At 39.3% G+C, this 26,874-nt stretch overlaps 1 protein-coding gene across 4 annotated transcripts in view; it reads right to left on the bottom strand.

The window, feature by feature from the left end:
- The window catches only part of MRTFB (myocardin related transcription factor B), a 184,610-nt gene that overhangs the window by 112,155 nt on the left and 45,581 nt on the right, over positions 1-26,874 (bottom strand). For all 4 annotated transcript variants that reach the window (XM_044233088.1, XM_044233091.1, XM_044233089.1 and 1 more), the window contains one exon: positions 6,624-6,839. In XM_044233088.1, the coding sequence (XP_044089023.1) occupies positions 6,624-6,777 (154 nt within the window). In that variant the 5' untranslated portion in view covers positions 6,778-6,839. The remainder of the gene's footprint in view (positions 1-6,623; positions 6,840-26,874) is intronic.

The raw sequence follows: 26,874 nt of genomic DNA, 5'->3' as shown, positions 1-26,874 counted from the left end.
CTGTTAATAATAGTGAGGGCAGCAGGTGAGGGTAGCCAACAGTACGGATTAATTTAAAGGAGTTAGAAAAACATTGGGTATGATATTTGCGAATTAGGGCAATTATTAACTACAAACCAAAGAGAAAATTCCAAAACATTTGTTATTCTAACATACTTGTCTTCTTGCTTTGTCTCAACAGTGCCTTATTAGTGATATCTTAACGTAAAATAACAAAGGAAGAAAAATCACGAGTCACTTTCCCACCCGTATATGTATATTCCCTAAATTTATCAGTCTCCTTCAGTCATGGTAGAGAGCAGGTGTCCAACATCTACCCTTTCCCTTCCTTTTTGGCTAACAGAGGTCTGTGGTTGGGTTAGGTGGAGCACACAGGCAAGAAAGAGCCCAACTTAATTTTAACAAAGTCTCTTGGCCTACCAGAGGGTCTAATTATAAGCCAACTAATTAATTATAAGTAGTCATAAAAGGTCTAAGTAGCGAGGGTACTGTGGTTGAGTGATATCTAGTAACTAATTATTTATATTATATATGTCCTCTTTTTAAAAATTACTTTCTGAGGGACAGGAAAGACTGTTTCTTAATTAATAAGTTTCCATTTCTTTGCTGGACCAGAGCCTAATGGAAGTCACACAAAAATGATCTCAAATAGTCTATATAAGAAATGATGTACTTCTAGGACTCCAATAACTTTAGAAAACCCTTGTAACGATTTTAGGCAAACATTTTTTAAATATTAAGATAATGTGGCCTCACGCTAGTCTGCACTGATAATTATTATGTTCTATAATTTACTTTTAATAAACATGTTAATTGTTGACATTCAAGAGCATTTCTGCAAGAGGATGCAATTTAAAAACAGGGTAAATACTGGATAAATAACTCAAAATGGGGCTTTCAGGTGCGCTAGGCTCGGCCTAGAGTCTTAGATGCACTCCTGAAACTGGAAGCTCCCGCTACCCCCTCAGCAATGAAGGACCACAGCAGGCCACGGGCACTATTCCGACTTGTCCCTGCAGGAGGGAGAGTGTAGCTACTGCCCAGCCCCACCCCTGCCCCACCCACACGCTGCTGGGGGATGTTCTGCGATGCACTGAAGCAGACTACATCTCAGTAACAGCCCAACTATCCAAACAAGAAACCCAGCGCACAAAAAGGAAGGTGGACAGGGTTAGAGATGCTGATTTACGTTGTGAAACGCAACACGCTCTTTAATAGAGAGCTGGTAAACACCACCGCGAAAGAGAGTACCCCACCTGTAAGCTACTTCTAGGACTTCGTTTTCGTTTTGAAAGGGTCAAGAAATTGTCACAAAGAGACAGGAAAGCTGTCATAATTAATCAAGAATTTCCTCTGCAGCTATCAGGGGGTTCATGGTTGGCTTTTAAATGTTCAAATTGTGTTTAGTATTAACATGTAGAGCCTAGTTTTTAAAAAGATATTAGAAATGAAGATTAATGTGCTTTTGGGTAAATTGGAAGGGGAGGTGAACCATGAGAGACTATGGACTCTGAAAAACAATCTGAGGGGTTTGAAGTGGCAGGGGGGTGGGAAGTTGGGGTACCAGGTGGTGGGTATTATAGAGGGCACGGCTTGCATGGAGCACTGGATGTGGTGAAAAAATAATGAATACTGTTTTTCTGAAAACAAATAAATTGGAAAAAAAAAAGAAATGAAGATTAATTAAGGAAGTTATATATATTTCTCTTCCCAGACTAAGTACTCTGTCTGTAGTAACTCTTGAAAGCAGAAAAAGAAATATCTAAATGTATCAGACTGTTTATTAACATCATGAGAATTTTAAATATTCAAGATCCTAAATATATTAACAGTAAAGCCAAGGATAAGAGAATGTTACAGAAAATTATTCATTTCTATTTCTTATAGAAAGGGAAAGCAAGAACCCTATAGTTCCATGTCTTGGTCATTTAGCATCTCTTCATTTCCTTCCCATTTATGACACTCTGAGAATATCCTGTCTGGTTGTCTGCTCCAGAGGAAAACAGAAATATTCTCTCTTTCCTCACCAATCTCCAGTACGGCATACCATCTTGCGTACATGCTAAGAAACAGGGCTCTGTTTCAGACAAATGCTCATCACCTTTGGGCATTTTCAAACACCTGGAGTGACCATAAGCCTAACAGGTAGGTTAACAACGAGTGGGGAAATGTTTTCAAGGTAAAACATCAAGAAAAGACCAGCCATGAGCAAATACCATTTATTTTCTTTGGTACAAGGCAAGCAATTTTCTTAGGCTGGGTTTCATGGCAAGGCAAATTTCACCTGACTGTCAGCAAAAGTATTAATACCTGTACTGAATTCGATGCAAAGAACTACCTCGCGTTCCCTTGTATGCAACAAACTTGTGAATGAATTATTTTCTCTCCAGTATGATCATTCTAGAAAAGACTGAGAGATGGTCTAAAACTATTCACTGTGATAAATTTAATGGATGGAAAACCTTAGGAACAAAAATTTAAAATGGGAACACTAAATCAAAAACTCAACCACTGCAGTGACTAGAAATACCAAAGTTTAAAATAAGAATAACAACGAAGTTTCCTTTTTTCTGAATCCTAAAAACATGTGATTTCAAAGCAAATACAATTTCAAAAAGCCTGTTAATACAGGAAGGGAAAAGTGGCAGATACTATTTTCTACCTACTTGATACTAGTGACAGCTGGCCTGTGGTGAATCCATGGTCATGTTAACATAACCGAGCCCCATCTTCAGAGCTGTACCAAGAAGTATTAAAATACCAAACTGTTTTAAAAAGTGGGGGGGAGGAAATCTATGTCGACTTATCTGCTTTCCTGCATGATAAAGCTGGCAGTGACTTAAAAGCTTAAATTCACCAACCAGTATGCTTATCAGTCTTGCAAATGACCTCAAGACATACAACTATAAGCTTCCTACCTGTGGTCCTCTAAGTGGGGGCACGAGGCAGAGCTGGACTCTTTCAGGCATGCTGTTTCGATCCACTTTGTCTCTTCTTGCCTTTATAAAGATACATTCAACTTACAGCACCTGAGCTTTTCCTAGTTTGGCAATAAAAAATTAACCATCCCTTGGACTGATTTCCCTTTTACTGCCTGTGTTTACCATCCGAAGGAATGCTAATATTGTGTAAAACACCCAAACAGAGCTCAATTTTCCTGTGCAGGCACAGTTTCATTAAAGGTTCATGACTGTATATCCACGTTGCCTTTACTAAGGACTCCCTTGCTGGGAAGAATTAATGGTCTAATCAGTTGCCTTACTTTTGAGGTACCTCCAGTTATGGAATTATTTTGGCCACATTCAGGGGTCAAGAAAGGCCCTAGCTTTTCTTTGGTAAACATCTTTCACATTTCCTGCAACAGTAGGAATTGTCTGCTATTCCGCTGCATTACCAACATAAATATTGGTCAAAAATAAGGGAAGACCCTGGCGTCACTGCCTAGGTGTCAACCTCTCTGTCCTCGTTGGGTTTACTTATAAGCTATTTGGTGAAATGATCCTTCTATACACTAATCCAAACTGAAATATGTTCATATTCCCCAACTCAAAAAGGAAAGAATTCAAACAAGTGAAATTCAAATGCTTAGGACTAAAAATGAGACACAATCACCAAAGAAATACCTACATTTGACTATTTCATAATCTAAACAGTACTTTGTATTAATTCATTTTGAGGCCAAGACCTACATTTTATGTATGATATGACCTAAACATGGCACTAAGAAAACTTAAAAAATGAAGAATTAATGTAAAAAAGTAGGTAAGACAGTTACGGTTCTTTTATCTCCCTATTGCTTGATGTGATTCCACGCTACTCATAAAACTATCAAAGAGGGTAGCTTTCTCCGGTGCCTGGGTGGCTCAGTACATTAAGCATCTGCCTTTGGCTTGAGTCATGATCTCAGGGTCCTGGGATCGAGCCCCGCATGGGATGACCTGCTCAGCAGGGAGCCTGCTTCCTCCTCTCCCTATGCCTACAGCTCCCCCTGCTTGTGCTCACACTGTCAAATCAATAAAATCTTAAAAAAAAAAAAAAGGTAGATTTCTGATAGCTGTACAAGGATTCCAGTATGCCTTGGAATATACACACAAATCAGGCTAATATATCATAAATCTGAACTTGGGGTGTATGCCTGAATATAAGGTAAGGTTTTTAACTTCCTGATGTCACCTATTAGAAAAGAGGAAACTGCTTTTTGAATCTTTACATAGCATCTCAGATTATAAGATACTTTTTCTACTCAATAGTGAACAAAAATGTACCTGAGGAAAACATATTTGCTTAAAATTAACTCCATTCAAAGCTAGTTTTAGGATGTTTATAAAAATTATCTTAGTAGGAATCATCAAAGGGGGGGGAAGACGAAGCCAACACATTAACTAGTCCCAGGTTATAACCTTAAAATTGAAAGTACTGAGTGTTGTTACAACAAGACTTTGAAAAACTGCTTTTAAAAAAGTGGAAAAATGCTATTCGGTCAGAAAGGACGCAAGTAACAGTAGTTAATTCTGACGAAGTAACTAAGTAGCTAAGGGGAAAGACTGGGAGGTAAAGTACTTTTCACTGAGACCCATCTGTGCCCTGTACGTTTTAGGGCAGTGACAGTGTTACCTACTTGAGCAAAGCAAAACAGATAATTATATTCTAAAATTACAGGAACTACAGCCACATAAAATGTTATGACCAACCACAAATCACATGAGTGATTATGTTATAGAGACTGCGAACATACAAGTGCAAGACACACAACGCACACACGCACCCAACCCCACTGGTTCGTCAATGGCAGTCTAGACATAAAATCTCCCATGTCAGATCATGCGTGAACTCAAAAACCACTCTACCTCAAGACAGAAGAGACAGAAATGAAGATACACGCTGGGTTTTAGTGCTAGACGGATGATGCCAAGGGGTTTTGCTGATGATAAAGAAAAAAGCACTTCTCGCAAAGATTCATGGATAAAGTGTAAACAAGCTGGTTCTATGAAATATGAGGGTGAATAAAGCAATCCTTCTATATTATTGCACTGCTTCGTGAAATGTGATTTTAGTTATATACATGTAACTAAATGACTCAACTAAAATTTTTACCTTTTATTCCATCGTCCTAAAAATTTATATAGGGAATCTACCTAATATTCGGGCTAACCTTATATTCAGGCATACATATTTAAGACAACATTCTTGCAAGAGAATGTGGTGTGCGTCATCAAGTAAATCACCACAAAGTATAAACTTTCGCAATACATTTCCCTCCTCTGCTACATATGACCATTGTCTTGAGTTACTGTATACTCCTGCAGTTTTATACAGGTGCAACTCACATATATTTTTTTGAGGATAATAATCTGAACATGACACAGGTCTAAAGATACTAAGTGAATCTGATGACACTTAGTCATGCTTTAGTAAATATGGTTATACTCTGTCAGCCAGTCTTAGAGAGGAAGGCCCCTAATTGATGGAAGGTTCTATAGCCTGAAATGTCTGATAGCACTTGAGCCAAAATGTTGCTTTACATCACTCACACTTGACAAGGGTTATGCCCAAGAACAAGTACGAGAGACCCTATCTGAAGCAGACAAGTATACTCTGAATACATGCACGAAAGATCGGAGAATCACAGCGTATCATTTTCCTGCATATGATAAGGCCAATAGTGAAAAGGACTGGGAAGCAGAACCCAGAAAAATAAGCAACAAGGTACATAAGGAAATGTTCTAGAAGGGAATGGTTTCATTTCTTCTGGCTTTTAAAACGAAAATTTTAAAAATGTCTATCTGTAAATGTAAAACTCATCAGAACTACAGAAAGCACAATAAATTCAGCTGACATTCCTCATGTGGCCCTTTTAATATATATGCTTGATGTGTTCACAAATTCTAACATTTTATGTTTGTTAGTTTTTATGTTATAAGTATTAAAATTAAGTGTCTATTATCTATCCTTATTTATTTACATTAAAAGCCGATAGTACTGTATTTTCCGGAGACTCTGACAAGCCTCTGTGACCAATGAAAATTTCCTGACAGATACCAAATGAATAGAAAATATTCATTTTGTACACAATGACAAGCAGTCAAAGAATGACAATACGATCATATCCTATGCCCACTCATAGAAAAACACTCAAATAAGAAATTCTTTGTTTCCTTAGTGATCATCCAAATAACTTGTGGATAAAGTTAAAGTAACTAAAGTTATCCAAATAACTAAGTTATCCAAATAACTTAAAGGCTGTCAATTCTGAAACTAAGGTGCAACACACTGGAGACGGGGAAAGGGGAGGACAGTCTGGTCCAAGCCTCAGTCTGTCTTGCAGGCTACGCTGCAGTGTCGTCGTAGCATGAAACCTAGTGCTAGCGCGGTTGCACCCAGAGCTTGTTTGCAAGGAGAATACCGCTACCAGATACTTACTGGGGGAATAATAAAGAACTGAATGCAAAGTGTGCCTTACTCAAAACCAGCCAGCACCCCAATGAGGCTCTCCCCTCGTAACAGGCTGCCCAATGTAACCAACCCAAAAAAAAAAAAATTTTACTACCAAACAGTAATCAACTTGGCTCACGAAAAGGAAAGTCTTTAAACCCAGTCCCCACTGCGCATGATGAAGAGCTCACCGTTCTTCCTCTCATTCAGAGGGGGCAGGTGCTGGCTGGGCTGCAGGGACAGCTCCTGGAATTCATGGGCAACAGCTTCACTTTGAGGACTCGGGGCAAGATGGGCTAACGGCCCCAGCTCATCCTCGGCGTCTAGTGCCCCTGGGGGATCCATGGTGCTCCAGCGACTGGCGACGGGCGTCCGAGACCTCTCTTAAATGCAGCCTGCCGAAGAGACTGTCAAGTAAAGACGTGTAAGGAGATGGTACATTGATTTTTCTCCAAGTTACACAAAAATATTAAAATGGAAACCCTGGGTTCTAGTCCAGCTTCACTGCTGTGAAGCAACTGCCAATTCGTTTACTTTCTCTGGATCTTGGGTTCTTTGTCCAACACACAGGAATAATGGCATTCCTATCTAAAATAGCACTTACCGGGTAAATATAAGTTGAAAGGTATTTTACGTAATTTTTTATACTGTGGATTAAAGAAAGTTATAGTCATTGATGTCATTAAAGATTTTATTCTTTTAAAAGATTTTATTTTTTTATTTAAGTGACAGAAAGAGAGAGACAGCAAGAGAGGGGAGTGGGAGAAGGAGAGGCAGGCCTTCCGCTGAGCAGGGAGCCCGATATGGGGCTCGACCTGGCTTACAGGTTGAGCAGTGGGCAGCAAGAAAGCTTACTGAAAGCTGAAAGCTAGGGGTGTCTGGGTGGCTCAGTGTGTTAAGCCTCTGCCTTCAGCTCAGGTCATGATTTCAGCATCCTAGGATCAAGTCCTGCATCGGGCTCTCTGCTCAGCGGATGTTGCTTTACATCACTCACACTTGACAAGGGTTATGCCCAAGAACAAGTACGAGAGACCCTATCTGAAGCAGACAAGTATACTCTGAATACATGCACGAAAGATCGGAGAATCACAGCGTATCATTTTCCTGCATATGATAAGGGGCCTGCTTCCCCCCTCTCTCTCTGCCTGCCTCTCTGCCTACTTGTGATCTGTCTGTCAAATAAATAAATAAAATCTTTAAAAAAAAAAAAAAGCTGAAAGCTAAAAGGATAGTGGTCCACATTATGCAAGGGAAGCATTTCACCAAACTGTTGCCTGCTTAGTAGCATTCCCTAATTCCCAATCACAGTTCATTGACCCACTCTCCTAATGATGGGCATTTAGTTGTTTTCAGTTTCCATTACAAATAAAAGTGCTATGAAGATTCTTGTCCAAGTATTTATATGGATATATGCTTTCACTTCTCTTGCATAATAAATACCTAAGAATAAAATGAGTGGATCGTAGGGCAACTGAGTATTTAAATTTTAAAGAAACTAACAAAGTATTTTCCAAAGTGATTATGCCATTCTGCAGTCTTACTAGCAGTGAGGGAGAATTCCAGTAGTTCTACAACCTCGCTGACAATTATGGTTAATCTTTTTCATTTTAATTATTTCAATGGGCGTGAAATGGTAACTCAGTGTGGTTTTATTTATTTATGTATTATTTTATTGAATTATACTCAAGATATTATACCAGTTCCAGATGAACAAGACAGGAATTTGGTATTTTTATATATTCAAAATGATCATCACAATAGGTCTGGTTACCACCTGTCACCATATAAAATCATTACAATATTATTGACTACAGCCCCTATGCTGCATATTACACATCTCTGAGACTTAGTTATTTTATAACTCAAAGTCTTTACTTCTTAATTCCCTTCACCTATTTTGCCAATCCCACCTTCCCCCTCCCAACCACCAGTTTGTTCTGTGAGGTGTGTTTGTTCCGTTTTTTCATTTTTTTCAGATTCCACATATAACTGAAATCATACAGTGTTAGCTTTTGTCTGACTTATTTCACTTAGCATGATATCCTCGAGGTCCTGTTGTCACAGAAGACAAGATTTCATTCCTTTTGGGGACTGAGTAATAACACACACACACACACACACACATACACACCCTTCTTTATCCAGTATCTATTGATCAATATTTGGATTACTTCTATGCCCTGGCTATTGTAAATAATACTGACAAGATTTCATTCTTTTTGGGCGCTGAATAATCTCTCTCTCTCTCTCTCTCTCACACACACACACACTCTCTCTCTCTCTCTCTCTCTTCTTTATCCAGTATCTATTGATCGATACTTGGATTACTTCTATGCCCTGGCTATTGTAAATAATACTGCAATAAGCATAAAGGTAGTGTATATATTTTTTTCAATTAGTTTTTTCATTTTCTTCAGCTAAATACCCAAAAGTGGAATTCCTGGATCATACGGTAATTCTATTTTTAATTTTTTGAGGAACCCCCATACTGTTTTCCATAGTGGCTGCCCTAATTTATATTCTCACCAACAGTGTACAAGGGATCCCCTTTCTACACAACTTGACCAACACTTGTTATTTCTTGCCTTTTTGATGACAGCCATTCTGACTAGTATTAGGTGATATCTCATTGTACTTCTGATACACATTTTCCTGATAATCAGTGATGCTCAGTATCTTTTCATGTGCTTTTTGTCCATCTATATGTCATCCTGGGAAGACTGTCTATTCAGGTCCTCTGTCCATATTTAATGGACAGAGTTGTTGTTTTTATTTTTGTAAGTTCTTTATATATTTTGGATCTCAACCCCTTATCAGATATATGACTTTACAATGACCTTCATTCAGCAGGCTGCCTTTTCATTGTGTTGATGGTCTCCTTCACTCTGCAAAAGCTTTTTAGTTTGATGGGGTCCCATCTATTTATTTTTGCTGCCCTTGCCTAAGGAGACATATCCAAAAAAATATCACCACTACTGATATCAAAGAGCTTACAGTCTATGTCTTCGTCTAGGAGTATTATGGTTTCGGTCTTGCATTTATGCCTTTAATCCATTTTGTGCTCATTTTTGTGTATGGCTTAAGAAAGCAATCAAGTTTCATTCTTGTGCACACAGCTGTGCAACATTCCCAAAACCATTTATTGAAAAGACTGTCTTCTCCCCATTGCATGTTCTTGTCTCCTTTGTATAAGTTAATTGACTATATAGGTGTGGGTTTATTTCTGGTCTATTCTCTTCCACTGACCTATGTCTGTTTTTGTGCCAGTACCACACTGTTTTGATTACTGCTGCTTTTCAGTACAGTTTGAAATTCCAGAGTATAATACTTCCAGCTTTGTTCTCTTTCCCAAGAATGCTTTGGCTATTTTGGGTCTTTTGTGGTTCCGTACAAATTTTAGAACTGTTAGTTTCACATCTGTGAAAAATGCCATTGGAATTTTTATACAGATTGCCATGAATTGGTTGATTTGTAGACTGCTTTGGGTAGTACGGACATTTTCACAATCTTCATTCTTCCAATCCCAAAACATGGCGTATCTTTCAATTTATTTATGCCATCTTCAATTTCCTTCATCAGTATTTTATAGTTTTCAGAGTACAGGTCTTCCACTTTCTTGGTTAAATTTATTCTAGGTTACTTGACTGCTTTTGATGCAACTGTAAATGGGATTATCATCTTAATTTCTCTGATAGTTCATTATCAGGGTGTAGACATGCACAAATTTCTGTATATTACTTCTGTATCCTGCAACTCTCCTGTTTCAGTCTTTGTTTTAAATTCTATTTTGTCTGATATAAGTATAACTACCCCAGCTTTCATTTCCATTGGCATGGAAGGTCTCCTTTTCCACTGCTTCACTTTTAGTCTGTGAGTCTTTACATTCCGAGTGAGTCTCCTATAGGCGGTACATAGAAAATTCGTGTTCTATACATTCAGCCACCCTGTCTTTTGATTGGCATTTAAACCATTTACATTTAAAGCAATTATGAGGTGCCTGGATGGCTCAGTCTGTTAAATGTCTGACTCTTGATTTTGCTCAGGTGGTTAACCAAGTAAGTTATGAAGGTACCCCACTTCACTTAATTTTTTTTTTAAGATTTTTATTTATTTATTTGACAGATAGATAGCACAAGTAGGCAGAGTGGCAAGCAGAGGGAAAGAGAGAAACTGGCTTCTCCTGAGCAGGGAGCCCAATATGGAACTCGATCCCAGGACCCTGGGATCATGAGCAGAGCCGAAGGCAGCCACTTAACCGACTGAGCCACCCAGGCGCCCTCACATAATTTTTTTAGGCTTTTCTCTCTCTTCTCCTTCTAGGAACCTTATAATGTGAATGTTAGTATGCATGAGGTTGTCCCAGAGATCCCTTAAGGTATTCTCACTTTTCACAATTCTTTTCTTCATTTTGCTGCTCTGTCTTGGTGTTTTCCATTTCTTTGTCTTCCAGCTCACACAGTCGTACTTCTGTTTCATCCATGCTGCTGCTGAACCACTCTAGAGTGTTTTCTATTTCCGTTATAACTTCTGTTCGGTAGTTTCTTATATCTTCTCTCTTTGTTGACGTTCTCTCTGTGTTCCCTTACTCTTCTGAGATCACTGAGCATCTTTATGACCATTACTCAGAACTTTTTATCAGATAGGTTGCTTATCTCTGTTTTATTAAGGTCTCTTCCTAGGGATTTGCCTTGTTCTTTGGTTTGGAACATATTCCTCTGGCTTCTCATTTTGCCTCTCTGTCTATATGTATTAGCCAAAACAAATACCTCCATGAGTCTTTTATTTTTTTCACTTTTTTTTCAGTGTTCCAAAATTCATTGTTTATGCACCATACCCAGTGCTCCATACAACATAATACCCACCACCAGGCTCACCCAACCCCCACACTCCTCCCCTCCAAAAGCCTCAGTTTGTTTCTCAGAGTCCACAGTCTCTCACGGTACTTCTCCCCCTCCGATTTCCCCCAATTCACTTTTCTTTCCTTCTCCCAATGTCCTCTGTGTTATTCCTTATGCTCCACAAGTAAGTGAACCATATGATAATTGATTCTTTCTGCTTGACTTATTTCACTCAGCATAATCTCCCCCAGTCCCATCCATGTTGATACAAAAGTTGGGTGTTCATCCTTTCTGATGGAGGCATAATATTCTATCGTATATATGGACCATATCTTCTTTATCCATTCATCTGTTGAAGGGCATCTTGGTTCTTTCCACAGTTTGGCGACTATGGCCATTGCTGCTATGAACATTGGGATACAGATGTTTCTTTTCACTTCATCTTCTTTTTACAACATCTTCTTTTTACTACATCTGTATCTTTCCTCCCTGAGTCCTGAAAGCACGGTTTTGTGCAGAAGCTCTGCCATGTGACCCAGAAGCACAGTCTCTCCTGGTTACCAGAACCGGGCACTCCATGTGTCCCTTGTACAGGTTGTGAGTGCCTGCCTTTGGTTTAGGGATGTGGTTGCTATGTGTGAAGGGTGGAGCTCAGGGCACTCACCCGGCCTGGTGGTAGTTCAGCCACTGCACAGGGAGGGAGGGGTTTGGGCCGCTTGACTTTCCTAGTTGTGGCTTTGGTCTTTGTGTGGGGTGGGTTGGGGCTCAGGGCGTTAACCCAACCCTTTTGCTGCTGGGATGCTGAACAGGATGGGTGGGGCGTGAGGCACTTGCCTAGCCCAGTTATGACATGGGGTAGGAAAGAGCACACCCTCTAGTGCTAGCAGGCTAGAGAGAGGGCACCCGAAATAGAACCAGTCAGTTTAGTCACTGGCAAGTTAGGATGAGATTGCAAAAATGGCATCCACCGTATTTCTGTCCCCAGATAAAGTCCCTGCAGGTTCCTGCCTCTCTAGCAGGAAACTAGTAAGTGGTTCTCCCTCACTTATGGTCTAGGTGCTTTTCAATCTGTTGCTTTTGTGCTGGATCTCCGAATGAATGTTCTTGCACAAAAGCCCTTTAAGAGCAGGATCTCCATTCCCTGCAGTTCTAGGATCCTCCTAGTATTAAGTTCCATTGATTTGCAGAACCAGACATTTTGGGGCCTTGTTATTCTGGTGCGTGCCCCAAGGGTTGGGTTGCCCGGTATGAGGCACAATCCTTTCACGCTTTAAGTGAGTGTTCTGCCCTTGGGGGTTCCCTCCTACTATGGGGTAACCCGACTGGACTGGCTGTTCCTCCTACCCTTCAAGATGCCTCTTTTGTCTTTTGTTGTGGAGGCTACTGTTTATCTAGCTCTTGGGTGCTTTTCAGAGGAAAATTATTCCCTAATAGCTGTAAACCTGCTGTGTCTCTGGAAGAGGGGAGTTTAGGGTCTTCCTATGCTACTCTGAGCCCCTTATCACTGTGATCTCACTTTGTATCTCCCTAATGAAGCTGAGGGTCTTTTAATGTGCTTATTTGCCATCTGTGTATCATCTTTGGTTAAGTACCTGATCAAATCTTTTGTTCCTTTTAAAAATATATTTAATATTTATGGAATATATTTATTTTCTTATTATTGTTTTGAAAGTTCTTTATATATTCTGGACAAAAGTCCCGTATCAGATATATGATGTGCAAATATTCTCTCCCAGTCTATGGCTTATTTTTTTATTCTCTTAACAGTGTTTTATAAAAAGCACCTGTTTTTAATTTGATGAAGTCCAACCTGTTGATTTTTTTCTTTTCTGAATCATGATTTTAGTGTTGTAGCTAAAAAATGTATGATTAATCTAAGGCCACAGAGATTATCTACCATGTTTTCTTCTAGATATTTCATAGTTTTGTTTTTTACATTTAAGTCTATGATCTGCTCTGAATTAATTTCTGTATAGGCTGGGAGATAGGAATCAAAGTTTTCTGTCTTTGGCATAAAAGTACATGACTGTTCCAACACCATTTGTTGAAAAGGTTATCTTTTCTCTGTGGAGTTGCCTTTGTAACCTTATTGCAGATCAGCTGACTACATACATGTGGATCTACTTCTTGACTCTGTATTTAGTTCCCTGAAAAGAATGAGCCAGGAAAGAGGAGGTCCTAAATTCTGTGTATGAACTCAGCCCAAGTCTCTGGTGACCCCCTAAATGATGCATATGCAAGGAGAATCCCAACAGCCCAGCTATGGGAAAAAACCAACAAAAAACAAAACAAAACAAAACAAAAAACCAGAACTGAGATTTCACTTGCTGCTCACCACAGGAAAGGGAGTGTGCAAAAGTGAGTTCAGCAAAGTTAGTTGCTAAAATAAAACAGGACTGTTAAGAGGAAACCTCACAGAATCCAGAGTCTCCAACTATCCATCCAGAGTTCCATATTCAACAAAAATATCCTTTAACAATGAAGGCAAAATTGTCACCAGCAGGCACACACTACGAGAAATGCTAAATGAATTTCTTCAGGCTGAAGGGAAGTGATACCAGATAGAAACTTGGATCAGAAGAATGAAAAGCATTAGAAATGGTAAACATGTAGATAAAAACCAAAGACTTGTTTTTCCTCCTGCTTTCTTAACTGTTACTATTCAAAGTAATATTTACAGTACTATGTCAAGGGGCCTATCATGGGCATATTTATAATATATATGACAATAGCATAAAAGATGGGGAAGGGTAACTATCACAACATTATTACATTTCTATACATTATAAGAGAGGTGTGCAATCTTAACTTGAACTCCATGGAGACGTTAAAGTTATATATTGTAATTCCCACAGCAACCATTAAAAAAACATAGTTTTAGCTCAAAAGCCAATATGAAAATTAAAAAGGAACTCTAAAAATACTCAACTAGCCTAAAAAGAAGTAACAGAAACAAACAAAAACAAAGAGAGAGAGAGAGAGAGAGATGGGACAAAGAAGAACAAAGAGTAAAACAGTAGATCAAAATCTTACTTTATCAATGGTTACTTTCAATGTACATGGACTAAACATTATGATTAAAAGAGACTGACAGGATGGATTTTAAAAGTCTAAAAACGTCATGCCTATAAGTGACCTACTTTAAATATGAAGGCATAAATAGGATGGAAGTAAAGGGACAGAAAAAGGTCAGGCAAACAAGAAGCCTGAGGCTGAAATGACTATACTAATGCCAAGAGAAAAAATTAAACAAGGAAAGAAGGAAGAAAGGAGGGAAGGAAGGAAGGAAGAAAGAAAACTAAAAAACATGTGTTAGGTAGGTATACTTACATGTAAAATGAACTGTTTCACTACAGAATATTAAAACATGGCTCCTAGATTTTTTCAAAATATGAATTTCATTTCAAATTATTTATTCATATAAAATAAAATCTGTCCACAGTAAACTAATTCTAAGATACCAGTACCATATTGCCCTTATAACAGTATGATGTACAAACTCTGAACATTAGCGTTAATGATTTGAAAGATCCTTTATGCATGAGATTTTAAAATATTTTCATGCAGGATTATTTTTTCTTCATCTTGAAGAATTTCTTTCAACCTATTATTCCTTGACATTATGAGCACCTTAAACTCCCACACGTTCCCTCCAAATTAAGAAAATTATAAGCTAAGAAAATCTTTTACAAAATGTAGCAAAAGGAAAAGAAAAAGTGCTCAAAATTTTAACTTAATATTCATGAACATTTTTGATTGAGTCTAGACTCTATCTGGTCCCACATTCTACTACCAAATTTGTAAGCTGTCACCCAATATCCACTTAACTGCCTGATAATTTTCTTTTGAAACTGAAATGTAACATCAAACATAAAAAAACACTGTCCATTCAACAGCCTCTAATTGAGATGTTAAAGAAATGGCATTAGAATGAATTCTTTCACTGGGTCATAATTTAGTTGTGAAAGTAAAGCAATCATTTAGCTTTAACTAGAGAAAGTGTGATAAAATACTAACTTGTCTATAACTGACAATGAATGAATATGGAGGTAATACCCTACACACCCATATGGCAAAACAAACTAATCCAACAATTATCCAGCACCAGGTCAAAGCACAACATAACACTAGTAAGATCAACCTGGAATATAGCTCTTCTTCTCAAAAAACAAACCTCTTCATTTTCAGATACAACATCAGAGACAGAAAACAAAAACACCACAGAATGAGAGCCCTCTTGTTCATCTATTAATTCATTCATATCTTTTTTTCTGAATGGAGAAGTCAAGATAGCACCAATAATAACTTGTATTTTAAAAGATGCTGGGCCTTTGGGCTAAGGTAGTCTCAAAATCAGTGCTAATATCTATTTTGAACTGAGTGGAGTAGAGAGCCAAATCTCTTTCCACTGTACCTAACTGTTCCTAATGACTAATGCACAAGAAATATTAGTAAATAAAGGGTATATAATCAATGCTATATAAAGGAAACTAAATAATAAGAGTCCAAAGAATATCAATATCAAAATTAATACATTTAATATAAAATCAGCCAAATGCACAGACAGAATATCCAAATATACTCAATAAAAAATGATTCAGCAACACTACAACTGTTGTCCCTGCTCTTTCGAGCTCTCCTGAATTATAAACATTAGGAAAACACCTGGCTAACAGCCAGTAAAAACAAATCTCTAAATTCAGACAAGATAAAACTTGAATCAGGAAGTTCAAAGACAATGTTAATCACATACGCAAAGTAATTTCCTACATCAGAAGCAGATTTACTATTAAGTCCCATAATCAAACAAGTTGAAAATTTCAAATCAAATGCACTTTTGAGAAACAGAATTTTGGGTGGGGTTGGGTAAATTAATGGTATCGGTGCTGGGGTACTTTATATTACCTATTCTTGCTCCAAAGCTCCTGGCAGCCATTTGTTAAATAACTAATGTTAGAATCCAAAATTCATTTACTTATTTAAGAACTCCTGCTAACTGTATATGTGACAATACTTCCTTAATAATATATTGCTACTTCTATATTGTCTTCTAAATGAAATTGCTTAAGGATATCAGGAATTCAGAGTCAAACCTGTTTATATTTTTATATAAACAATATTCACCTCCCAGCTTCTAACTGGGAGAAAAACCGATAAAGGAAATACTTTATCCAATCTGTACATACACAGTTTAACAATTAAGATGGAACCAGAAAATGAGAGTTCTAAAACTGCAGGTTTCTATACAAACATTATTTCACCACACTACTACTACTCTGATGAACTCTTAACTGATGAACTCTTAACCATGAAAGGTGTTTTTGTTCCTAATTTTTTTTTCTAATTTAATTCCTGGTTTGACTACTTGAATGCTCTTATATTTAAAAAGACTGTATAAATTCTAGACTAACATATTTTATGTGAAAGTTACCTTAGAACTGACGTCTAGTTAAGTACTTCTTAACGTTCCTTTGAGGGACTTAAAAAAAAAATCCTGGGAGGGGCGGGAAAGGGAGGATCTCCAGAGATTTTTGACATAACTAGTCCTCGACAGAGCTATTCTAATGTGTAGCCGGTGCGGAGACTCACTGATCCAGTGGAACCCCTTCTTTTAAAGAGAGAATAAATCATTTGGCCAATGAGAGGGAAGAGAGGTCGAGAGGGAATGAGTACAGCAGGTGTGAAAACTGAGACTGCCAGTAGGTAGAACAAGACCCTTAAGATCTGAACGTCTAACTGCATTTGGATAAGTCAGGAAAGTCTTCAAGGATGAATAGGAGTTTGCAGGCGCAGACTTTTTCTCATCCCACGGGGACGGTGCTAGTGCGGAATGGGCAGGCGGGGGAGGGGCGGAAGAGGAGTCTGGCGTGTAAGTCAGAGCACAGCTGCGAAGGAACGTGCACCGTAAGGGACAGCGATATGAACAGACTTGCAGTTTAGAAAGAGAATTCTGGCAGAGGCTGGTCACTGATAAAATCTCACGCTGAAATGCAGAGGGACGAGGTTAAGACTGTGGAAATGCAGAACGGGCAATAGGTTCAAATAATATTAAGTGGCAAAATGTCAAGGCTTGATGCCTGCCTCATTCCAAAGGTAAATAAGGAGCTGAGGGTGGCTGAGAGTTCCAGACGTGGGCGGACAGAAGAGCTGGTGGTATCATTCGATAAGGCAGGGATGAGTAGTGGTGAAGAGCGTTCACTCTGAGAAGGCACAGGCTCCTAGGAGGGAACCTGGAAATCGGGGGGCGGGGGTTGGGGGGCACTAGAGAGATAGCTATTGGAATTTAGGCAAAGCAATGAACTTCTCAGGGATCCCGTTTCCTCACCTATAAATGACAAATAAGTAAAAGAAAATGGAAGAATATTTCCATTTCTGCTCCTCTTGGCATTAAGTTTATGCTAGGCTTTCCTTAATTTTACTCTAATGACTATTCTGTTGGCAGGCAGTATTCTCATTTTACAGATGAGAAAACCCAAGCTTGGAAAGATAAAGCAACTGTGAGAGACCAGGGTCAAAGCCAGGATTTCACCTTCGAAGACCGTATTCCTTCCCCAGTAACGTGACATTTATGTGCCAAATGTGAGTGAGTCAGAGCAAGTAACTGAAAGAGAAGCATTATGTTAGGGAGGGGGGATGCTGAGGAAGAGGGAGATGGAGCCGTCCGAACAAATCTTCAGCAAGCACACTGAGGTCCCAGAGCATTAGGCATTTTGCTGGGCACTGCGGTTCCAATGACAACTCGGTCATAACCCCTGCAGCTCCTAGAGGTAAAGACCTCATCAATCGGACAGTTACAACACGACATTAGCATTGGGCAGGAGCAGGCGAAGCATGCCTGCTTTATAGCAGATGAAGGCAACACTCTTCCTCCCACTGTTCCCCTTCAGCGAACCCTGAGGGCATAACTGGAATTGAACTCCAGACCGGAAGACATGAAATCTACAGCCGTGGATGTACTGCACAGAAACATGGCGTGCTTCTGACAGCAGCTTACAACTTTTCCAAATCAACAACTTTTCTGCGTATGGTTTTCGTTTGCAGCAGTTGGATTTTTATGGGCAATCATTAAATACACAGCGAAAAGGTACTATAGATATACCAAAAACGGACAATACGCTATATAGAAAAAATTATGTAACTGCCTTCCTATGCTTGAGGTGGCTCTTATAGCTCAAGATATGCCGACGGGGGATTTATTTTTTAACTTGTTTACTGAAGATTTGTTCCAACTGAACATAACACAGAGCAAACTATATCCTTAACAGCCTCCAAAAAGATGCATTCTTAAGTACTGTAACTAATACTTAAGTAAACACTGTTTCTGAAATATTCATTTTGACACATTTATAAATCAAAATTTGAATTAGCAGAAGTTTAAAACACACGTGGCTTTTAAATTACTATATAAAAAGACATAAAGAGCTAGAAAATATGCTCCAAGGCAAATGGCCAAAATGTCTTTTTTTTTTTTTTTAAAGCTTGAACAACTTCATTTCCCAAGTTTATTCAAAAATGAATGATTCTGAGAGAATAAGAACTGATTGGAAGATTAATTTTAAACTGAGATGATTTCCATACTTAGCAAATACTGGGTTAAAAACAAATTCTAATTTTGTTGACTCACAGATTAGCATTTGATTTACATGTTACAAAGTAAATATTTGTAAACAGACTAAACAAATGTCTTATTTAACAGATAAAAAAAGATACTGTACTCCTACTTGCAGGTTCTGTAAGGCAGAGAGGGAAAGGAGGAAGGGAAAAGAAAGAAAGAGGGAAGTCTCTTCTATTTTCTAGCTCTTTATTCTTTGTGATACTAGGAATCAGTAGAATTTAAATTTAAACAAGGTGTTTTACTAAATTTAGAAGTATCACAAACACACACAAAAAGCTAAAGTTTAATTTACCTGTCTAAGATCTCGTGGCTAGTTAAGTAGCAGATGGGACCAGGTAGCTAGTTATCAGGTAGGTAGTTGGTAAACTGAAAAGACTCAGTTAAAAGGGGAGTTGTTGGCCTATAAATTGAGGACAAACTGATGGTTGCCAGGGTTTGCCAGAGGGTGGAGGGGAATGGGAGGTAAGGCTTCTAGTTCTAGAATGATTAAACCACAGGGATGAAAGGGCCAGCATCAGGAATAGAGTCGATGGTAGTAACTGCACTGTACGGTGACAAGACAGCCGTACTTGCAATGAGCCTAGAGTTGTTGCCCAGAGTGTAGAACTGCTGAATTGCTATGCTAGACACCTGAAACTCGTGTAACAACACTGTATATTAGCTATACTCAAACATTCTTTGAAACAAGAGGAGTTGTTAAGGATAATACACATAAATCTTGACACATTCTCTTTTAAATCAGAGTCTATAAATGTCCTCTGTCTTTGCCAGTCTTCCACTACAGGGTCAAGGCCTTCTCTTTCCACATGTATCAGATGTCTGGCATAAACCACCAGGGTCTATGAACTTGAGTTTCAATTTTTTATAAAGTGGAACAAAAATTTAAAGGATTTTAAGAACTATATTTTTACAATTTTTAATCCGATTTTCCCATTTCTCTCACACACCTGATTCAATAGTATTAAGTAAATGACTTTGTGTTTCCAAATATTTAACTTTCTTTGCACTTGTATTTCATCAGTTTATGTAACATTTAGTGAAACTATGTAATTATGATTACTCCTGCTACTGGCATAAACGGATTTGGGAATAAACACAGCTGATTTTGGGTTAGCATACAACTTCATCAGTGAGAACAGAAATGCATACCAGACTTCAGCGTCACCTCCTGTCCCAAGACAAAGGGCCTGGAGAAGGTCGGTAAACCAGCAAACTGGACCAGTGGAGGAGAGATAAAGAAGTTCTACCACAAAGCATTTTAAAGATTTATATTGATGCCAAAGGCATGTCAAATTAGAAACTTGGGCCTTTTTCAGTTTCCTCATGTTTGTTAATACAAATTACAACTTAGATATTATTTTGTAATTGTCTAACTTTATGCAAAATATGTTAATACTGTACTTTGAGACAAATGTTCAGAGTACATGCCAAATTAAAGTTCATATTCAGAGTACCATTAATAGCAACCCCAGCAACAGCCACTGTTAAAGAGGAAATCTATTCTCATTTTTTCACAGTCCTTCAGAATACTTGTGAATTCTTCTCTACATTAAATACACTTTGGCACTGGGGCGCCTGGGTGGCACAGTAGGTTAAAGCCTCTGCCTCCGGCTCAGGTCATGATCCTGGTTTCCTGGGATCGAGCCCCACATCGGGCTCTCTGCTCAGCAGGGAGCCTGCTTCCCTTCCTCTCTCTCTGCCTGCCTCTCTGCCTACTTGCAATCTCTCTCTGTCAAATAAATAAATAAAATCTTTAAAAAAATAAGATAAATACACTTTGGCACATATCATAAAAGAACAATTTCAATCATCTGTGAAAATTTTATTAGTTTTACGACAGTAGTGGATAAGGAGTTTGGAGTTTTTCTCAACTAATTGAGATAAAATTCACATTACAGGAAAGTCACCACTTTCCATGAAAGTCAGTGATTTTTAGTATATTCACAAGGCACGCAACTCTCACTAATTCCAGGACATTTTTACCACATTGAAATCGCACGTACATCAGCAATCATCTCCTGGTCTCCTCTCCCTGCAGCTCCTGGCAACCACGCATCTCCTCTCGGTCTCTATTCGCCTAGTCTAGACATGTCACGGAGAATGCGAGGCCTCTGTGGGGAGCGCCTCTCACTTAACATAATGTTCTCAAAGACTCAGCCATGCTGTACCAGTGTCAGTATTTGTTTCCTTTTCTTAGATAAGCAGTATTCCATTGTATGCATTTACCAGATTTTGTTTATCCATTCACCAGTGATGGACTCGATTGTTTCCACTTTCCGGCTGTGATGAGTAATGTCGCTATGAACCTCATGTTCAAGTTTTGTGTGAACATGTTTTCAGTTCTCCTGGGTACATACATAGGAGTGGAATTACCAGATAGTACCTGTACGCCTAACTATTTGAAAAACAATACACAACTGTCCACAAGGATACACAGCATGCATCATTTTACATCCTCCCCTCCAGCAAAATAGAAGGGTTCTAATTTTTCCAAATCCTTTTCTTTGTGGGGGGGTTAATCATAGCTATTTCAGTGGAGATGAAGTGGTACCTCGTTGTTTTGATCTGCATTTATCTAATGACTAATGATGTTGAGCCCCTTTTCATGTGCTTATTGGCTATTTATATATCTTCTCTGGAAAAAATGCCCATTTAAAAGTTGGGTCATTGGTCTTTTTTGTGTTAGTTGGAGAAGTTCTTTCAGGACGTGTGTTTGCGAGGAGCTGTCACACAGTGCAGGTGAGAATGTAAAATGATACAGCTACTTTGGAAAGCACTTTGGTATTTTCTTAAAGTGCTGAATGTAATTTTACCCTGTGATCCAGCAATTCCACTCCTAAGTGTCTATCCAAGAGAAATGAAAACGCATATCCACACAAAGACTTACAAGCAAATATCCACAGCAGCATTATTCCTAATAGTCCCAAACTATCAACAATTTAATGACCACCAACTAGTTAATGAAATCAGCAAAAAGTGGTATATCCTAATGGAATATTATTTAACAACAAAAAGGAAAGAAATACTGATACAACATGGAAGAAACTAAAAGACATTACGCTCAGTGAAAGAAGCCAGACACCAAAGACCTCCTATCGTAGGATTCCATTTACATGAGATTTCCAGAAAAGCAAAGCAGAAAGCCTTCATGGCTGAAAACAGTGGTCTTCTGAGGCTGGGGTGGAAACCGAGATTACGTGTACATGGGATGGCCGCTAGGTTTCTTGTTCGTGTGATGAAAATGTTGTAACAACAGATTGTAGCGAAGGCTGCCTACCTCATAAATTTACTAAAAATCACTGAACTTTACACTTTTAAATAAGTAAAACTTCGGGTATATAAATGGCACCTCAGTAAGGTTGCTTAAAAAAAAAAATATGATCTGTATGTACACTTGTGTAGTAGCATCACTTAGAGCCGCCCCAAACTGGAAACAACTCACATGACCTTCGGTCCGAGCGGAATAAAAAGCTGCCGCATCGCTGCAACAGATCGCCCCTGAGCAGTAGCGGGACGGAGCTCCTGGCATCTGCAGCAATACACCCGGGTCTCAAATGCAGTCCTCTGTGTGAGAGAAAGCTGCCCCCAAAGGGCTTCGAGAACTGGAAAGCCACTTCTAGATAGAGAGAAGGCATCAGTGGCTGCCCCGAGTGGGACTGATGACAAAAGGGAAGCCAAGGGGAAGTCTGGGGGTGAGAGAACGGTTCTACCTCTTGATTGCGGTTGTGGTTTATTTGTCAAAAATCAGAAATGTATGTCAAAAGCAGTGACTGTTACCAGGCACTGATAAAAAATAAAGTCAGAGCAATGACATGGCGAAAGACGATTTCTCGCAGTTTGATTTTTCATAGCAAACAACTAGAAAAAACTCCAGTCACGACCCCGGGAGACGGGATAAATACACGGTTGTGTATTTACGGTATTAAATACACGGGACATCCACACAGGAAGCACACGCAGTTATCAGAAAGAACGAGGAAGCTCTCCGGGGGCACTGACAGGGACAGAGATCTGATTTGCTAAGTGAGACAGTAAATGAGAGAAAGAGAAAAAGAATATATTCATTTTGTACAGTGGAACTCTGCGTGCAGACACAAGAAAGCGGCGAGTGGCTGTCACCTGTGTGAGCGAGCGCACCGGTGTGCCGGCTGCCTGTGGGGAGGCAGATTTCCCCCTGTTTTACTATCGTCTTTGAACAGGCGGATGTAGTACTTATGTTTTAAAAAGAAACAAATCAAAACCAAAGAACCTTTTTGAATACTGTCTCATCCTCCAGTACAATATAGACTTCCTCTCACCTTTGTGTCATCTACAATTTGTCTTTCTATATTCGACTTAGCCAAGGGTTAAAATACTGAACTGATCAGAGCTAAAGCAATCCTTGCAATAAACTAATAAAAATCTCTCTTAAATTGGTGTTAATCACTCCTGTGCAGTTGTAAACCACGCGAGCTACAAGGGGCATGACTTTGGGCAAGTCACTTCAGCCTCTTTGTAAGATGGGTATAAATGGTGTCTCCCAAGCTTGCCGGTGCACATTAAAGGAGACATATGTGTTAAGCGCTGGAGTATCCACCTGTCATTGTATTCAGCCCATATTACTCAAGACCTCCGGTGGTGAAGGCTTTCTTCTGTTTGTTGGGCTGCCTGGGTTCAAATTCCAGCTCTGAAATGGTCTAGTTGGTAGGTAAGAATTTTCAAAGCCACAGGATCTTTGGTTAGAGATGGAAGTGACGAAGGCTCATAGTTCGTAGAATTAAAAGAACTGAAGATAGAGGAGAGGTCACAGCAGAGCTGTGAACACACCACGCAGAGTCAATCAATGTTAGCAACCAGGACCGTTATTTTGTCTACCATAGGCCTGGGCCCCTAGTATATGCAATGACAGAGCATCGCACTTATTATCTAAATTTTGCAAAAACTTCACAATAGGCTTTATTTCTAGCTTGTCTTGACTTTCTAATTAGACTTCAAACTCCAAAAAAAAAAAAAAAAAAGTTATTCCTACCAACTGTTCAGACACACAAAAATACCATGATGAATAAATGATAATGGGTCTTAAAATCTCCCTAACACAGGCATAATACAGGCTAGCTCTAAAAGTAACAGAAGTTGAAATCAATATTTATATACTGTGTTGTCTTCTCCAACATTTGGGATTTAACAGGCTTTGGATTTCCAGATAGCTGGCAATACAACATGGGAAAGAAAAAAAAAAAAATGAGCTCATTTTTAAAGGAAGGTGCTGGGGTGCCTGGGTGGCTCAGTCGGTTAAGAGTCTGCCTTCGGCTCAGGTATGATCCCAGGGTTCTGGGCTCAAACCCCACGTTGGGTTCCCTGCTCAGTGCGGAGCCTGCTTCTCCTTCTCCCTCTGCCTGCTGCTCCCCCTACTTATGCTCTCTCTCTCTCTGTGACAAATAAATTTAAAAATCTTTAATAAAAAATAAATAAATAAAGGAAAGGTACTGTTCTGGGGCACCTGGGTGGCAGAGTTGGTTAAGCGTCTGACTTGATTTTGGCTCAGGTCATGATCTCAGGGTGGTGAGAATGGGCTCACACTGGGCGTGGAGTGGAGCCTGCTTAAGATGTTCTCTCTCCCCCCCACCCAATGGCTCTAAAATAAATAAATAAAAGAAAGAAAGAAAGGGCATTGTTCTTATAGTCACTTCTGAAATCTAGGTACCCAAATTAATCTCAATGGATTATAAGATTGCCGAAGTTGTTTGTTTTTTTAAGTACAATCAGTAAAAGCTCTCCATGTACTTTTTATTCCTTATAACATTTACCTCTTTGGCTTTTTCTTAAAGGAGCCAGAGAAGTTCAGGATTTTGAATTTAGTCCTTGAAGTAATTATCAGGGTTACAAGATCCGTACTGGAAATGACTAACTACTGAAGGGGAAGGCAGCTCAGGTTGCTGTGTTCCACAAGCCCTTTGTTTTTCAAGCAACATTACTTTAATTATTTCCTATAAATACATCATTGTCCTTAAGAAAAATATTTTTCAGATAAAGATGAAAAAAATCTTTAATCATCACTTGGAACATGGACCTTGGAAGATCACTTGGAAATGACCTCAGCTTATTATAAACCTTCTAAGACAGATTTAGTGCATAAAGCCCACTTGCCAAATAAAAGCAACTATTACATGGAATTTCATTAAACAAGTTATTTTTAAGAGACTCAAGAGTTTTTAATCAGATATGTGGCAACAGAATATTTTTACAAAATTCTGGGAGATATGGTTTTAAAAAAGAAGAAAAAAAGACCTGCCAACTGGACAGAGCTGAGCCGTCAGCCACAGCAGGCTCCCACTCGCCCTCACCCATCTCTGGGGCCACCTTCAACTCTTCTCAGGTTTCAAACCTTTGGCTGGCATGACCATTCTTTGCCAGACCAAGATTTCCATTAAACTGTGGGTAGGAATTGTGATTTCCTTTTGAATCCAGAAAAGACTGAGTCCCCAAGTATTTACCTGCAATGAAATTCCAACCAGGAAGCGGTGCTCCCCTCCACCCCCACCGGGAGGGGCTGGACAGAGGGTGAGCCCTGTGCTGCCATTACCTACGCACCCTTGACAAGACGGCTCCAGAAAGGAACAGGCAGCTGCTCCAGGCCAACCTGAGACAGACAGCAGTGGGCAGACACTCACGTTAATGCAACATTCCAGTCTCTGTCTTCTTAGCACACTGCACTATTAAAGGCTGTAAACCTTAATGTGGTCCTTGAGGCAAGTGGTTGGGGTGTGACGTGGGGCCGTGAGTCTTTCTTTGAAGTGCTCAGGAAACTCCAACAGGTACCAAAGCACAAAACAAAAGACAGACTTCATAGTTTTGAACAACCCAACCCTGTGCACGACAGAAAAGTACGCGAAGAACATAGAGGAAAAAAATATAACAGGAAAATGTTATAGTTATATTAATGTTATAGTAGTTAAAAAAAATACTCAAAGACAGAAACTGAGAAGAACCTATTGCCCACCAGTACATGACCTGAACTGAAAGGGTAAATACCCATTTTAGATATAGATATAGATATAGATAGCAAACCTGGCTACTGAACAGAAAAGATCATGTATACATACAACACACACACGGACTGAGCAAGAGAACGGGGGTAGAGGCAGAGCAGCGGGTGGGCTGGCAGGCAAGAGCAGGCAGGGAGACTGGACAAGGCACACTAAAGAGGAAGACGGCGAGGTGGACAGAGATGGGGCAGGAGGCAAAGAAGAGCGGAAATGGGCAGGCAGACATGGAGACCAACAGACACGCAGGGACTGACTGCCAGTATACACTTCCACGGGTGAGTGCTCAGTGTCCCAGACTACAGCCGCCAGCCACATGTGTCTGTTTAGATTTCAATGAATTTAAATTAAATGAGACAAAAAATGCAGGTCTGCAATCAAACTAGTCACATTTCAAGTGCCCCACGGCCACGTGGGGCTAATGGCTCCGGCACTGGCGGACACATGAGAACGCCCGCGTCACGGCACGAAGGTCTAGGGGGTGGTGCTGTTCTAGACTCCTTGGGATTGTGTGAAGTTTACACAATGAGCATGCTGTACTTGTGTAGTCTGCAAAGAGAATAAAGCCATTTCCAATTAGAAAAACAGAAATACAGAGGTTTTGGGTCCTCCTGCCCCATGCTGCATCTCTTTTAACAGTTCTTTCTCAAACTGCACAGAAGCACCAGAGGGTTCACGAGGGCTTAATGATCTATGTACTGCCAATTTTCTAAGTTATTTGGTTCCTACTAAGTCAGTTAACTATTTAACAAGACTTCAAATACCAGCAAAATAAGGAAGACAACGACATATATTTGGAGCGTTGTGACATCACTCTTGTTCTCTAAAATTTAAAGAAAAGGTCATGTTACTCATTCTTCATAAAGTAAGTGCAGTTGCTAGAAACCCCTTGGAGTTTAGACAAACATTTTAGATGGAAGCTTTTCTTCAAAAGAATAATAGCACTTAAAAATAGCATTCATTTTTT

This window comes from Neovison vison, chromosome 14 (assembly GCF_020171115.1).
Source record: "Neovison vison isolate M4711 chromosome 14, ASM_NN_V1, whole genome shotgun sequence".
Classification (NCBI taxonomy): domain Eukaryota; kingdom Metazoa; phylum Chordata; class Mammalia; order Carnivora; family Mustelidae; genus Neogale; species Neogale vison.
The sequence above is the reverse complement of the archived record's forward strand: the minus strand, read 5'-3'. Positions and strand labels throughout refer to the sequence as shown.